This window comes from Alligator sinensis, unplaced genomic scaffold (assembly GCF_000455745.1).
Source record: "Alligator sinensis unplaced genomic scaffold, ASM45574v1 scaffold1000_1, whole genome shotgun sequence".
NCBI classification, from domain to species: Eukaryota; Metazoa; Chordata; order Crocodylia; family Alligatoridae; genus Alligator; species Alligator sinensis.
In genome coordinates, this window is record NW_005842478.1 from 65,091 (window position 1) to 81,500 (window position 16,410).

At 47.2% G+C, this 16,410-nt stretch overlaps 1 protein-coding gene across 2 annotated transcripts in view; it reads right to left on the reverse strand.

Moving 5' to 3' along the window:
* Positions 1-16,410, reverse strand: part of CCL17 (C-C motif chemokine ligand 17) — a 25,515-nt gene that overhangs the window by 4,038 nt on the left and 5,067 nt on the right. For both annotated transcript variants that reach the window (XM_025212714.1, XM_025212715.1), the window contains one exon: positions 1,047-1,123. In XM_025212714.1, coding sequence (XP_025068499.1) covers positions 1,047-1,123 — 77 coding nt within the window. The remainder of the gene's footprint in view (positions 1-1,046; positions 1,124-16,410) is intronic.

Sequence of the window (16,410 nt, forward strand, 5' to 3'; positions counted from 1 at the left end):
TAGGCCCCAATGAGGACTGTAGACATTGCAAGGATCTTTTCATTATAGAGAGCAAATCTCAGAGAGCACATCCCTCCTCTCTCCTCACCTGTATTCTGTCTGTTTTCAGCAGCGAAGAGACATGGCTCGGCTCCCAAAGCACAAGGGCAGCAGCAATGCTACAGTCACCATTGTCATCACATGACTGCCAGCAGCAGCAATATTTTTTGCCCCCCACCCCTCTTGTCCCAGCCGCCTGTGGAGGGTTTGGGATTGAGAGTATGGCCGGGGATAGAAAGGTAAGAAAGGTTTATTGACTTAACCTTGGGCTCCTCAAGGTCTACGGGCCCACGGATCCAGGCCAACAGCTAACTAATCCTTTTCACAGAGCGCTATCTTCCTTCAGAATGATTTCTGGATATTCCAGCCAATTTATAGCTTCTGAATGGTACTGATAACATACAGCCACTCAGATTCTTTTTACTTCAACTGTCCTTAGACTGACCAATAGCAGTACAAGCCTTGCATTCCTTTGATAAGGTAATTTTAACTATGTCACAGGGCCTTACTACTTCAAGGCTTTGCTAAATTTACTAGGCCTTACTTTATACAAGCATCCTGGGGTCATCAGTGAGTGAGGGCTACAAAGAGCTCATTAGAGGATCTGAAATTTTCTCTTCTCAGGGCTAGGAGTTTCAATGAAGCGGGACAGCACAGTATAAAATGGCTTTGCTCTCCACCGTACAAAATGGCTTTGCCTATACAAGGCCTTACTACATCTTAAACTTTAATTAGGCTCTTAGCAACAACATATAGCTTAATATCTAAACAAATACAGAAAAACACTTGGTCTAATCTTCATAGAGCCTTCAGCAAGAACCTTTATCACACAGACATACTTTTCAGCTGTCACACCCCACACTGTCTATTGTGTTGACCAGAGGGGCTACTTTGTATTGCTTCTTGGAGCACTGGTGATGTCCATAGGATAAAAATCACTCAGTTAACAAGATTCACAGAAGAATCAGTGTGTCGCACCAACAAAGATGTGTCAACACTTCAGCTACCTTGGTGCAGAGATGCAGATGGTGGGGGTAGAAGCCAGGTCTCCCTGCCAACCAGAGGCAGTGTTCTTCTCCTCCTCCTACCAAAAAATATATAAGCAGAGGTCAGTGATTGCCAACCAACCTCAACCTGGGCCAGTTGCTTTGATTTTGTTCAAGCCATTGGTCTCTAAGAGCATTTTTACAGATGCTCAAGGTGGGGTATGCAGGGGGACTCCAAGAGCCACTCTAATTAAAGTGCCTACCACATCTTAGGTATCAACCTCACTGCACTTCAAAATGGTGGGGGGAGGGCACTTTAACTAAAGCTTGTTTGATGACCTTTAGTTAAAGCACCCCCGCCACCATTTTGAAGGCAGACCAAAGGCTGGCTGGAGCCCATTAATTAGTATGTTGCAGCAGACTTGAATCAAGTCTGCTCTGACAGGCTGTAATTACAGTGCATCAGGGCAGCCTTCTGGCACTTCTAAAGGAACCCTAAGGGTCAAAACAGGTGTTTTCTTTGTGCTTCCATAAAAAATTTTCTGGGGGCACAAAGGCCAAGCAAGTAGATGCCTATACTCCTTATCACACCATAAATGCTTAAAATTTATAGTGGAAACATCGGTGAGATCAATTTGTGATGCTTCCCTGGGAGTGATAGCAAGATGATCCCCCATCAGGCTCCTAAATGTTTTTCTTGTGTGATTTTTCTACAGCTAATGAGCTATCACACTTGGACTTCTGCTTCTAGCAAAGACACCCATGCTGGACAGATCACAAAGCTGAAGCTATACATGAAGTAGTCTCCCTCCCATCCAGATCTGGGGATTGAGCCTGAGGCTGACAATCCACGATGTGAAAATATCCTTGTCACAAAAATAAAGGAAAGATCTCACCAGGCTCAGTCTCAGATCCTTGTGTCAGAGGGTGAACCATATGACAGGTACTAGCTACACTAGTGTCTCAAAAATTCCACTGCCCCAGACTTGTTTTACCCAGCCCAGAGATGGTAGAACTCACAGTTCATGGGTCTAGTTCTGTGAGAGGTCAGCCTTTGTAAGGAGAGCAGAAATCCCCCTATGAGCTGTTTGAATGGTTTATGGGTATACCTGCTGGAACGTGGAGACTGCACTGATTGCTGCAATCTCTTTGGAATGCCTCTTCCTGCCTAAGGCCTAATCACCCTTTGGCATTACTCAGCTCTTCCTTTTCCTTGTGCTGCTAATGGATAGGTGCTGTGTGACTAGATGACATGGTGTTAGGTTGTGAGGAACAGGAAGAGCTGTGTGTCAGTTGCACAGTTAGTAACTAGGTCTAGTTGAGTCTAGGCCAGTGGTAATAAACCTTTCTAGCCCATTGGAGATAAATGGCATGGGGCTGGTTTATGGGCTGGATCCAGCACAGGGACATCTCAGTGGATCCATGCATAGAAAACCCTACTTGCCAGCTCAGTCCTTCATGCTGGATCTGTCCATGGCCCAGTCCTGCACACCAGGCCTAGGTCCCACACACTAGTGTGAGCTGATGTATAAGGCCATGGCAGCTGACCCATGGGGAGTGCTGTGGGCCAGTAGGCCATAGACCATAGGTTGAGCATCACTGGGCCATAGGTTGAGCATCGCTGGTCTGCAGGACTAATCTGCAGGATCAGAGTGGGAGCAGCTTTTCAGGACTCCACAAGTTGATGGACCTGGTTGCCAAGGTGCAACTTTCCCCACTACCATCTGGGTGAGGACTTCAAGGAATGACATAAACCATGTTAGAGCCCTTCCTTGGACCATTCCCCCTTTATCAGGCCATCCTGTGATATAATACACCAAGTTCAATATAGAAGTCCAAAAGTGAGAGCTAAAACCTGCCCCTCACCCAGTGCCAGCAAGGAGGGCATCGATCAGCCCAGCATGGGGGGCTTGTTTGATTTTAGGGCAGCAGATGTGAGATGATTTAGGGAAATAATCAAAACAGATCGAGCCAGACTTTGCCAGTCATGAAGCTGTATAATCCCATGAATTTTCATGGATCTATACCACTTTACACCAACTGAGGATTGACCCATGGGCCCTGAAAAACAGGCTCCACCCTCCTGCCTCACTTACCCTTCCCCACACCTGTAGCATTCCCATACAAATGTCAACTACTAATTAGTTTTGTGTTTCTCAGATAACTCATTGCAGGGGAAGAAGTGAACATTTGTTTACAGCCATGAAGTTAGGTGGGTGGGAAAGTCCCTGGGTGAGCTAAAGATCCCTTTTCACTGGAACCAGCCTTCAAGAAGTCTTATGTTTACATTCATCAGAAAAATAAATAAGAAGTGTTTTATTTCTGTCAAAAGAGATATAGGAAGTCCAGAGAGGCCTTGGCTTGGGCAGCTGTGAGAGCCTGTCTGTGAGCCTGTCTCGAGTCTGGGCCTCAGAATATCAGATGTTCCTTCCCAGTTGTGATGAAAACTAAGCAGGGAACAGACCTAGGTTTCTAGAGATTTTCATGTGGAAGTGGCCACGTCATTATAGGTTCAGAAAGGAGCCTGACTAAAGAGAGAGCCAAAATCAGATGATTCTCTTCTACCTGAGTTTACCCCTGCTTCCTGCCTCTTACAGTAGTGACTCTGGAAGATATTTGGTACTGTGCAAACGAAGAATACATGGCCTACGTCCATTTAAACCCTGCTGAGAGCCAGCAGTCATGCACAAGGGCTGTGTGAGGCTTCGGATCATGCTTCGGATCCAGAGAAGCTTTGGATGCTTTGGCATCCGAAGCAGCATGTTCATATCAAAGCACTGGCTTTGTTAGCTTTTCCGAAGTGGTTTGGATCTTTTGAAGCACTTCGGAAAAGCTTCAGAGCTGCCTTGGAGATCCGGCCATAGGGTATAATGGGGAATCAATGAAATATCTATAACTTTGTTGTTTTTTGTCCGATTTGGATGAAACTTTCAGGGTTGGTAGCCTCTGCTGAGTGCATGAAGTCTGCCAAGTTTCATGAATATTGATGCAGTGGTTTGAGAGAAACTGCACCCCAAATTCTTGAAAGAAAACTCGTGTCACATCTATGTGTTACACCACAGGGGGTGAAAACTGCAGGAGTGGTAGCCCCTGGTAAGGCCATAAAGCCTGACAAGTTTCAAGGTGATAGGTGCAGGAGTTTGGGGGGAACTGCACCCCAAATTCTTGAAAGCAAAACTCATGTCCCGTCTATGTGTTACAACATGGCGGTGGGGGAGGTGGGGGGAACTACTGCAGGCCTGGCTGCTAAGTTACTGTGTTACCAGTTACCAATCAATCATGATTCACTCAGGGACCAGCTCAATACACAGTTGCTAATGTAACCGGTTTATTAGCAGCAATTAATACCTACAAAACCACAGACTTAGGAGAGGAAAGAATCAATGCAGACAATCAACTGCCCCAGGACAGACAGCCAGTTGCACAAGCACCATGTCACCAGTTTTGACTGTCAACAGCTAGCGGTGCAGGGCCCCAGAACCCCTGCACCGATCTCCTTGACAGCTGGCAGGCTTCATGGCCTCAGCAGGGGCCACCATCCCTGCAGCTTTCACCTTGCTGCACCTTAACACACACAGGGTCACCCATGTCACGAGTTTTGCTTGTCTGCAGCTTGAGGTGCAGTTTCCCCCAAACCCCTGCACTTATCTTCTTGAAACTTGGCAGGCTTCATGGCCTCAGTAAGGGCCACCACCCCTGCAGTTTTCAGCCCACTGCACCTGCCTTAACACATATGGGGTCATCTATGTCACGAGTTTTGCCTGTCAGCAGCTTGAGATGCAGTTCCCCCCAAACCCCTGCACCAATCTTCTTGAAACTTGGCAAGCTTTGTAGCCTCATGAGGAGCTACCATCCCTGCAGTTTTTACCCCACTGTGGTGTAATACATAGACGTGACATGAGTTTTGCTTTCAAGAATTTGGGGTGCAGTTTCCCCCAAACCCCTGCACTGATCTTCTTGAAACTTGGCAAGCTTTGTGACCTCAGCAGGGGCCACCACCCCTGCCATTTTCTCCCCACTATGGCATAACACATACACACGACATGAGTTTTGCTGTCAAGAATTTGGGGTGCAGTTTCCCCCAAACCCCTGCATCTATCTCCTTGAACCTCAGCAGGCTTCATGCCCTTAGCAGAGGCTACCACTCCTGAAAGGTTCATCCAAATCAGACAAGAAACAACAAAGTTATGGATATTTGATTGATTCCCCATTATACCCTATGGCCGGATCTCCAAGGTGGCTCCGAAGTTTCAGAGCCACTTCGACCAGACCGAAGCAGGAACCCGGTCTGGAGCTCCGGATCAGATCCCTGGCATCTGAAGCAGCCAGATCCAAAGCTGGATTGAATAGCTGCCTACTTGCACAGGCCTATCATGCACCACTCATTAGTTCCTAGGTCTGAGATAGTGCTTTTTACCCATAGTACTTTAAAGTGAGAGGGCAGTATCATTATCCACATCTTAGAAAAAGGAAACTGAGGCACTATGATGGTAAGTGATGTGCCAGGATTCACTGAGACTTAAATGGTGCATCAGCCTTGTCCTGATATTCTGCGCCTTGGGGAAGTTCATCCCCTATCCATACATCAATTTATTCTTGATCTGTCTGTTCCTCTGCCTTCTTTTTTTCCTCCCTGGTAATATATCTGAGTTCTCCCTTGTTCCTTCTGTGTATGAAGACTCTTAAGGGGCAGGTCTGTATTCCTGCAGATCTCAGTTTCCCCTTATACAAAGCAATCACAGTGTTGTTGCTCCCATGTGTTCAAAATGTTTGGCTTTAAAATCATGGTATTTTTACAATGAACTTTGGCATCTGAATATTTCCTTTCTGGTGCTTGAAGCTTTAGAATTCACATCTTCCAGCTTCTCTCATGGGATATCAAGCAGGCCAAAACCCAGAATTCTCAAATAATCACCTCTCTTCTGGAACCTGAGCTTTCAGAAAGGTACCAAATATTATGTGATTTTCCATTAAACCAGAACAGTTGATCATGCTGCTGAATTGCATCCTGTGCATTGAGGACTGTTTAGTCTGCAGATCAATCAAGAGGCAATAAAAAGGGAGAAACCCAGAGAATCAGCTGCAAACTACTGGCCAGGGCCTTCCAGATAATCAATAAACAGCAAAATACCATGTAGGAACCACTGTTGCAGTCTTCATTGTGACCAAACTGTCACTGACTCCAGCTGGCCCCCGTGGGCATTTCTTCATGGACAGAGGAATGAATAAGGGTGGAAGTTTTATGCTGTCATTCAGTGAGGTAGTTGAAGGTTGTGGTTTTCAGCGGAACTGGTCATGTGCAAGAGACGAAACAATTGAGAAATGTTAGTTGTGTAGCTTCATGCATCACTGAGAGCAGCTTTGATATCATGGTGTTAAGCAGACATTTTGTGACATTTTCTCACTGTTGCAAGTATTAATTGCTGTGGCTCCCGGCATGTTTCCAACCCCTGGTTTTAAATATATGACATTAAACATTGCAGCCCAGTAGTTCCAAATTCTTTAACTGTTGGACCACTGTCAACCCTCTATGCTTCTCCTGGACCATCATATATACTTATAATCAAATTTTTATTTGAACAGAGGGGACTCAGTGTGATAGAGAGAGAAGCAGTTCTGTGACCGAGGAAGGCTGGAAAGGAAGAAAGACTTGTATAAGGATGGTGTGTTTCTTTGAGCCAGTAGGCTGATGTTTGTGTGTGGACCCAGTCTGAGTAATAGACTGTATTGTAACCAGAAGGCTTGCTCTTTGTTACAATTTAAACTGGAGGTTAGGATTTCATAGATCTCATAGATTTCATAGACATTACGGCTGGAAGGGACCTCGTAACATCGTCGGATCCAGCCTGCTGCCCAAGGGACAGGAATTCAGCTGGAGTCAAATGATCCCAACAAGATAGGCATCCAAGTGTTTCTTGAATGTCCTTGAATGTGTCCGGCTTGCACCATCTCTGGGGGGAGTCTATTCCAGACCCTGAGGACTTGGACAGTAAAGAAGTTTTTCCTTATGTCCAGCCTAAAAATGGTCTTCCAGGAGTTTGTGACCGTTGCACCTTGTCTTCCCTTGAGATGCCATGGTGAACAGACATTCTCCCAGTTCCTGATGCACACCCCTTATGTACTTATAGGCAGCCACCAAGTCACCCCTGAACCTATGTTTTTCCAGACAGAAGAGTCCCATGGCTCTCAGCCTCTTTGAATGCCATCAGGTTTTGATCTGCCCACCTTGCGAGCCTGTTGAGCTCAGCCTGAATTGCCAGCCTATCCTCTAGTGTGACCACACTCCCCCATAGTTTGCTGTTGTCAGTGAACTTAGCCAGTCTGCTTCTGACACCAGAGTCCAGATCATTTATAAATATATTAAAGAGTAGAGGTCTGAGGACAGAGCCCTGGGGGCCACCACTGGTCACCATGCGTCACGTTGATTCAGTTCCATCGACTATCACTCTCTGGGTGCAACCATGGAACCAGTTCCCCAGCCATCAGTCCATAAGTTTGTCGAGGCTGCAGTTCCCCAATTTTATCATGAGGACATTGTGGGGCACCAGGTCAAAGGCTTTTTTGAAGCCTAAATATATTATATCAACCTCTTCTCATTTGTCCAGGTGATGTGTCCACCTGGTCATAGAAGGAAGACTGTGGTCAGGCAAGACCTAGTTGCAATGAAGCCATATTGGCTCTCCCTCAGAATGTTGCCTTCTATTAGCCTGTTGTTAATGGTTTCTTTGATGATTTTTTCCAAGATCTTTCCAGGGATTGAGGTCAAACTAATTGGCTTATAGTGCCCTGGATCTTCCTTTCCCCCTTTCTTGAAGATAGGCACCACATTGGCCCTCTTCCAATCTTGAGGTACCTTGCCTGAGCACCATGAGTTCTCAAATATCCTTGCCATTGGCTGCAAGGCAAATGATGTCAGCCAGTTCCTTTAGCACTCTTGGATGCATTCCATCTATGCCAGTTGATTTGTGGATGTCCAACCTCTCAAGGTGTTCCCTCACAAGATCTACACCAATGATGGGTCTATGTTCACCCTTACCCTGGTAATCCTGCATCTTTTCAGACAGGGTGATCCCCTTTGGCTGGTGGAAGACAGACGCAAAGTAATCGTTAAGGAGATAAGGTTTTTCCTGGGTGTCGGTTATCAGCTGCCCATTTGGTTTTTGCCCCAAGGGTCCAATGTTGCCCTTATTTTTTTTTCCAACTTCCCACATATCTGAAAAAGGACTTTTTATTGTTCTTGATTCCTGTAGCCAGTTTGAGTTCGGTTTCAGTCTTGGTTTTCCTAGCTCACTCCCTACAGATTTGGGACAATGCTGAATACTCCCCCTTAGTGGTGTTACATATCTTCCATCCTTTATAGGCTTCTCTTTTTAGGTACAGGAGGTTCATGAGTTCCCTATTGAACCAAGGGGGTCCCCCCAGCCCTTTTGCTACCTTTCCTACAGGCTGGATTGGACTTCCCTTGTGCCTCAAGGATCACCTCCTTAAGGAGCAACCATTCATCATGGACTCCCCTCCTGTCAGATGATGCCTCTCAGGGCCTTGAAAACTAGCCTCCGGAGCTTGTGAAAGTCAGCTTTCCTAAAGTTGAGGATTTCTGCATTGCTGACTGATTTGCCAGCTTTGCGACTGAGCTTTGGATAGAGAAAATGATCAACTCATGGTCACTGTCTCCCAGCTTCCCTTTGATTCTCAGGTCACTCACTAAATCATCCCCTTTGGTCAGTACCAGGTTTAGCAGCACCTTACCTCTTGCCGGCTCATAGCATTCTTGAGACAAGTATTGCTCATCAGCGCATGTGAGGAAGCTTTGCGACTGATCACATTTGGCTGCGTGCTCTTCCCATGAGATGTCAGTGCTTCAGTTATGTGAGTTATCCTACCAAGTATTCGTTATTCCGGTTTGGGACTGTTGTGGTTGTTTGGAGGTCCCACTAGTGCTCAAAGAGTGCATGACTGCCTTGAGCTCTGCCAGAAGCTAGGCTCAAGGCAATGCAGTCAGTGGGCCCAGAGCTCTAGCAGGGCAAAGACAGGGGCCAGGAAGTCCAGTGCCCAGAACAGGGCAGAGGGAGAAAGAAAAAGAGTGAGCCAGAGGGCACAGAACAGAGTAGAGCTAGAGGCATTTGAGGGAGACTTCCCGTAGCAAGTGGTTCCAGATAACCCTCTAGGGGTTTGATGAAAAAAGGGCTATGATGACATAGCATGCTCCTACACCACTCAGACAAGGTATAGTCAGGGAGTAAGACAGGCAAAGCCTTGTAGACTGGGACTTGTCCCGTGGACCCAGTCACAAAGCAGTGCCAGAAAGAAAAAGGGATCAGACCATAAGCAGGTGAGATCCCAACATAATCCTGAGGTGCCACAATGGTGTCTCCTTAAATAAAACACAAGCTGGAAGAGGAAGGGAAGCCCACTGGATAGACGGATAGATCTGCTTGTTTCTCCAAGCCATTGTAAACCCATGTAGATTCTTCCTGTAAGAAACATCAAAGACTTGGCAGGCGAGTAAGAAGAGTGAAGGCAGGAGAAAGACCATGAGAATACAGACAGATTCACTACTGTTACCCATGTAGGGACTACACTACATAGCTGCACTTCTGGGCTCAGTGCAGTTCATGTAGCTAAATCTCATACCACAAATGTCCACGGCTTAAACTGAGCTAGTCTGTACTAGAGAACCAAGAACTTGTCCACTACACAGTTAGGAAAGGTTGCTGCCCTAGGTACAGCAGTAGGGTAATTACCAAATCACAAAATATTTGCAGGCCCTGAGGAGAATCCTTTTACACATCTTTTCAGGAAAAGGTGGAGGATAGAGGTGCACCTTATAGACTGGGATAATGTAAAATGTCTTCCATCCAAGAGAAGTGTAAATAAAGGATGGAGTAGGTGAGGAAACCTGGGAGCAAATCTGATCTGGGCCTATTCAACTTTTAATCATTTAATTATGACTAGAATTTCTTCTGATAACTGCAGCATGTGTTTTTGTAGGTCAGGATGTTAGAACAAGTTATGAATTTATTAGTTCCCTAATACTTTGTTCTTAAAACATCTGGGTTATTTTAGAAAACAATGAGAACAATGAAATAGTTTCCATTAAAAAAAGGAAGGACAGAAAGGCTGCCTGGATGAGGTCAGTAAATATTTTTATAGGAGATGGTTTTTGCTGACTGTGTATGTCATCTCTATTATTTCCATCAGAAGGTTGGCAGCAAAGACCCCCTCACATATCCTGTTTCTCTTATTTCTGGAGACCTACTCTTCTGGAGTCAGCCCACCTGAGTTAATAAAATAAAGTCACTTGGTCACTGGCCTTTGCACAATTATGTGCCTGATAATTGCCCAAAGCAAGAGGCCTCAAACACGGTAATGGCTTTGAACACCCTAACTGGCTCCATAACAGTAATTCATGATCAGGACCATAATATTCATGAGGGCACACATGCTTCTCTCATTCTCCCCTGTCCCCAACAACAAGCTGAGCTGCCTGCCCCTCCCTTCCCTAGCCAAGTTATCCACAGGAATAAGTGAAAGGATGAAGTCATAGATAGGGGCAGCCTGAGCCATCCATACACTGAGGAGAGACCCCACATGTTTGATGCGCTCTAACCAGCCCTGCCGCCTGGTCTCAGATAGCAAATAATAACTGTGAGTTATAAACCCTGAGGAATGAAGCAGAAGCCTAAACTCTTCATTTTATCTTCAGTTTAATGAAAGGGAATTTTTCTCTTTTATTTTTTCCCCTATCTTTCACTCTTGTGTGTCATGTGAGTGATTGTGGGAATGGCATCTGCAATAGGTTCCTAAAAGCAAACACCAAACTTTCATTGACTTCATCCAAAGAATTCCTTAAAGTGAAGTAGTTATTTGGACACTACTACTCTAAATGATCTATCATTTCCTTGTTAGATCATTGCATGGAAATATGCCATTTTATTACCAGGAAAAGGGTGAAGGGATGATATAAAAGCAACCACAATAATGGCTAATAATAGTGAACACCCAGGAAGCACTGAAATGTGTTTATAAAGCAGGATTTAAGCTTTAAGTGAAGCAAGGACTTCACTTCATGCAACCTCTATTGGGAAGGAACTGAAACAGGGGTGGGCAATTATTTTGGCTGGAGGGCCACTTAAGGAACTTTGGTGAGCTCTTGAGAGCCAGAGAGTGGGGGAGGGGGCATGCTGATCTGGCTTTGCCCACCTGTCACAGCTATTTATACTGCCTGGCATGGTTGGGGGAGGTACCAGGGTGTACAGAGAAATGCCAATTTATCCTATCCAGCCCCAGGCCCATCCACCCTGCACCCACTGCCAGGGCGTTGGATGAAGCAGGCATGCAGGGTTTCTATGGAGACTGGCTAAGGACCCCCAAACACAGGGTGTGTTCAGCCAGCCAGATGGGATGGGGCCACAGACAGGCAGGGAGTGGCATCTGGAACTGGGATAGGTGGACAGGGCCGGAGTCAGGATCATAGGGCAGTGACAGCACGGGGGTCCAGGGCAGAGCTGTGATCCACTCCCTACATGTCTCTGAGATGGGTGCTGGTTCTCCAGGTAACTGCAGGGCAGGGAATCGGAGCCTGGTTCAGGAACATTCTGGGAGCAGATCATGGACAGCGGGACATGCTGGGAGCCCCCTCCCATCCCTCCCACTCCTGGACACCACTCCCCACTCACCTCTGCCCCCATCCCATCCACCCAGCTGAACATGACCTGCCTGTGGGGTCCCGGGCCAGTCTCCACAGAGATGCCACCCACCCGCCCACTCTGGTGCCCTTGGTGGTGGGTGCAGGGTGGATGGACCCAGGGTGCTGGAACAGCAGGACTGGGGGCCAGTGGTGGTAGGGCACACACCGACTCCCAGGTGACAGTGAGCTGAGTCCAGCTGCCACCCCACCCCACCCCACCACCCAGCCCTGTGGGCTACAATTCCCAATGTGCTTGAGAGTCATATGTGGAGATAGGCAGACTGTGCCAGGCATCACCTGGAGGCAGTGGGACCACCCGTAAGTCCTATAGCCTGGGTTGCCCCTGCGCCTGAGCCAGGCAGAGCTGAAGGACCCACTGTGAACTGGATAAAATTCCTTGGCAGACAGGGCTGAGCACTTAAGTGAAATGTAGCCACGTTATATGAGTTTCACCTAAAACTGAGCAGGACTTGGTTTGTGCCTCTGTCCCAACTTTACTGGGAACTGTAGGTACTCAGCAGCTCTCAGAACTGGGCTCTGATTGGGTTCTTTCTTCATACCCTTTTCTTTCCTCCCCATATTCCTTGCCTCCTCCCACCTGCCCAGAATCTTTTCATGTCTCCATAACCCTCCCTTTGCTAGAGTGTATGAATGAGCAACTTGTGTTAAGCTTGAATTCCTCAGACAACCTGCTTTGCCTTTCCTGATAGCCTAATGCCATATGGAATTAGGTCCACACTAAAGCTATTTTTCTCCATTTCCACTCATTGATCTCTGATGGGCTCTGCTCAGCTTTTCATTCAATCAACTATATTGTGTTCTGGGAACTCGTGTCAGTCACCTCAGTGAATTCTCCACTTTCCTGTCCCTCCACAGTTATTATGTGCATAGCTCAAACTTCTGCAGCATAGGAGCCCAGAGTCCCCTATTTCCATCTCTCACATCAGTCAAACCCTTCAGAGTACTTTACTCCCTTGCTCAAACCTGCCCCCCTGCACTAAAAGAATTCCCATATTTCCTTCCCTCTCCTCGTGTCCTCTTCCCCAGCTCTTTCTCTGTCTCACTCTGCTCCCCAAGTCATTCCTGGAAATCCCCATTGCTTTTACTTTCCCAGGAAATATGCAGAAAATCAAAAACATGTCAGGTGGATAAATACTTAAAAACTCTATACTTAGCAAGGAAAACAGCTGGTGCATGTCCATCAAAGTCACACTGGAAATTATGACTCCAGAGTCCTGGCAGAGACATCATGAAACAGTTCAGAAACAAAGTTGAATGTGCTCTGGATCAGCGTTTCCCAACCAGTGGATCATAACCCAAAAGTGGATTGCAAGAATATTTGATAAGGTCACAAACAGGTCCCCAGAAAAACCCATTTCCCCTTGCAAGCTGGCATCATTCCAGCCTGCAAGTGGCTGCCTGGGATGATTGGAGGCAGCAGGCGCATATGCATCTGCGCACACAGATGCACATGGCCAGAATACAGCAAAGCCTGGTTGTAGGAGCAGACCCAGCCCCTGGACCCAGGTAAGTATGGGGAGCAGGGAATGGATGTCCAGGGGACTCTCTGGAGGGCTGGGAGGGTGCACGTGTGTGCGCGGTTACCTGCCTGCCAGTGCTGGGGACAGTGGCAGGGTGCAGGACCGCAGCAGGTATGGGGGAGTGGGAGGAGAAGGCACCTGGCCCTTCAACGGGGTCAGGTGGTAGGGGCAGTCCTTCACAGTGGGGAGCTGTATGCCTGGGCTAGTGGCATGGGGCCAGAGCCCATACACACAGGGACCTGCACTTGCTGCTCATGCTCTGGCCCAAGCAGAACAGAGGCAGCTGGGGGGCCCCCTCTGGCAAGCCTAGGGTGGGGCAGAGGACTGCAGATCAGGAGTGAGGGGCACCAGCATGCCCTGGGGGGGATAGGTGACTGTAGCTTGGGGGTGAGGGGCACCAACAAGACTCAGGTGGGAGCAGGGGACTATGGGCCAGGCACCGGCAGGGCCAGGGGTGTGTGGATCAGGACAAGGAATCAACCTTGGCAAATGGGTCCTGACACAAAAAAGGTTGAGAGCCACTGCTCTGGATAACTGTGTATCATGCAAAGCTGTATCCCTGCAAACACACAAAGATGATCAGATCCAGTTGCACATAAGACAGGCAGCTTTGCATATCTACTTCTTCTGAAGGGACCTCCCTCCTCAGACAGGATGTATAGTTAGGGGACAGAGCACACAGGCACAGTAGTGTCTGAAAGACCAGCACATTGACACTGCATTCAGCACATCGGCTCATGTGTGCAGTACAAGTTCTGATCAAGAGCTTTCACACTGAGGCTCTACCTCCTCACTTTCCTTCCCACTGCTTCAACAACCCAAAAAATAAAAACCACTTATTTCCAATAAAAGTCTTTCCTTTCTGAGAAAAAAAGCTGCAGCTCCTTCTCTGAATCACAAGCCAGACATCAGCTCTTCATGAGATTAATCTGGTGTCTCTTACACCCAGCCCAACTATTTTCTTCTTCTTCCTCTTGTGCTAAGTGCAGTAGAGTTTAAAGCTCCCACTGTGTTTTGCCTCCAGTGATATTCCCTTGCCTGTCTGGTTTCAAACCTTGCAGACTTGACAAGAAAAGGCAAGGTTTGAGCCTTTGTGTTTAGTCAACCCCAACCAGGCTGGCCAGGGGGTATATGCTCCAAACAGTAGTTCTTCTTGCTGCAGAGCTGTCCACGTGTTTGAGCTTAGCATGGTCTCAGCTATGTGGTAGGTGCAGGTTCTGTCTTTGGTCCTGTGGGCTCATGGAGGCAGGACAAGCTGTGAAGGAAGCATCCTCAAGCCCTACAGAGCATTGCAACTCTGGAGGCTGAGCTCTTGAGGTAGAGCTAGTTCTTGCAGAGACCTCCCTTGGGCAAAAGTACCTGAGGGAGGAAGGGCATCAATCTTTTGAGGAGGAAATCTAAATGAAGAGACAATGACCTCCAGCAGTGAAGTTGTTTCATATACAGTAGTAGGGAAGCCAGAGAAGGCAATGGCAAGGAGCTGGGAATAGGGCTTAGAAGGGAAAGTCATCCAATGTGTGACACTGATACAATAGGAGAGCACGCAGAGCTGGGACTTCATTGCTGCTCATGAAGAAGGAGTAATTGTTACAGGAGAATCCAAGGGAAGACCAGACCAGGGGGCAGGAAGTTGTGCTAGGTGAATTCACATTCAGCAATTTTTAAACCATGCACACCCACCATATAGTCCCAGAGGCATGGTAAAGGCAGACTTGGCTATGGTGTCTGGATTCAGTGCCATTTGCCAGAATCCTTTGGACAGATCAAGAGTAGAGATGCCCTTGGCTGGGCCCAGGCGATCAAGTAAAGAGTTCGTCCTGGGCATAGGGTAAGCGTCAGGGGTGATAATAGCACTTAGCTTCCAGTAGTCCACACAGAACCAGATGGACATGTCCTGCTTTCGGACACGTACCACCAGGCTGGCCCAGGGACTTATTGAAGGCCAGATTACCCCTAACCCTTTTATTTCTGTGATTTTTTGCATCACCTTTGCATTAACTGGGTAAGGCCTGGATTGGATAGGGCGATGGCTGCCCGTGTCTGTAGAGTGTACTGCCAGTTCATTTTACCTGGTTTGTTGGAGAACACTGTCTCAAAGTTCTTGAGTGCTACGAGCAGCTTGTCCTTGTCCTGGGACGGCAGATGGTCCAGCAGGTGGAGTTCCTCTATTTCTGCCTCTTTATCCCAGTTACCATACATGGTATGGCTCCTTTGGATCCTCAGGTGATTTTTTTACTGAGGAAATTCAGAATACCGCATCACTTTTATTAAAGTATGGTTTAAGCATGTTTATATGTACTATCTTAGACTTTTTCCCACTTCTGGTAACGACATAGGCTACATCGTTCAGCTTGTTTAGGATGACATGGGGACCTTCCCAAGGTGCTTGCAGCTTGTCTGTTTTTAGTGGCAGGAAAACCATGACATTATTACCTCATTTAAAGATATGTAAGTGAGCCTTTTTATCATACCAGGCACTTTGCTTCTCCTGGGCCTGGGCCAGCGAGTTTTGTGACACCTTTATTATGTCAGTTAGCTTCTGATGAAAGCTGAGCACGTATTTTACCATGTAGTGTTATGTCTCAGCTCTGTGTTCTTGGGAGCCCTGGCACCGGATGCAGTCTGTCTGACTCACAAAGAATTCCCCCTCCCTCCCTTCCTCTACCTAAACAAAACTGATTAACTTGCAGTGAGAGACACACCTAAGACCCTCCAGATAAGGGTGACAAGAGTGAAACAACTGCCCTAGGTCTCATTTGCATCCAAGATGGAACCAGATGATCATTCATTTACATGAGAGATGGAGAACAGAAAGCCTGAAGCAGAGACTGCAGTGAACTCTGGGATCAGAGAAGCAGGGGAGCACTGCATGATGGGGAATCTGTGCTCCAAATGCTAATCAATCCACATTTACACACACACAGCTCAGCATTTATCAGACCAGTTCTAATCTGGATTTACAAAGGACTTCCCCCCCCACACACACACATCTAAGCAGAAGTAAAGTTTAATAGGCATCTCTGGCCGTACATTCCCCAGTCCCACTATGGGAGGCCTATTTAAACTTGATTGACTAAAACTCGGTTGCCGGGTTAGGGAATGCTGAGGCAAGAGACCGAGTCAGAGGGGGTATGGGCAACATTTGAACAATGGT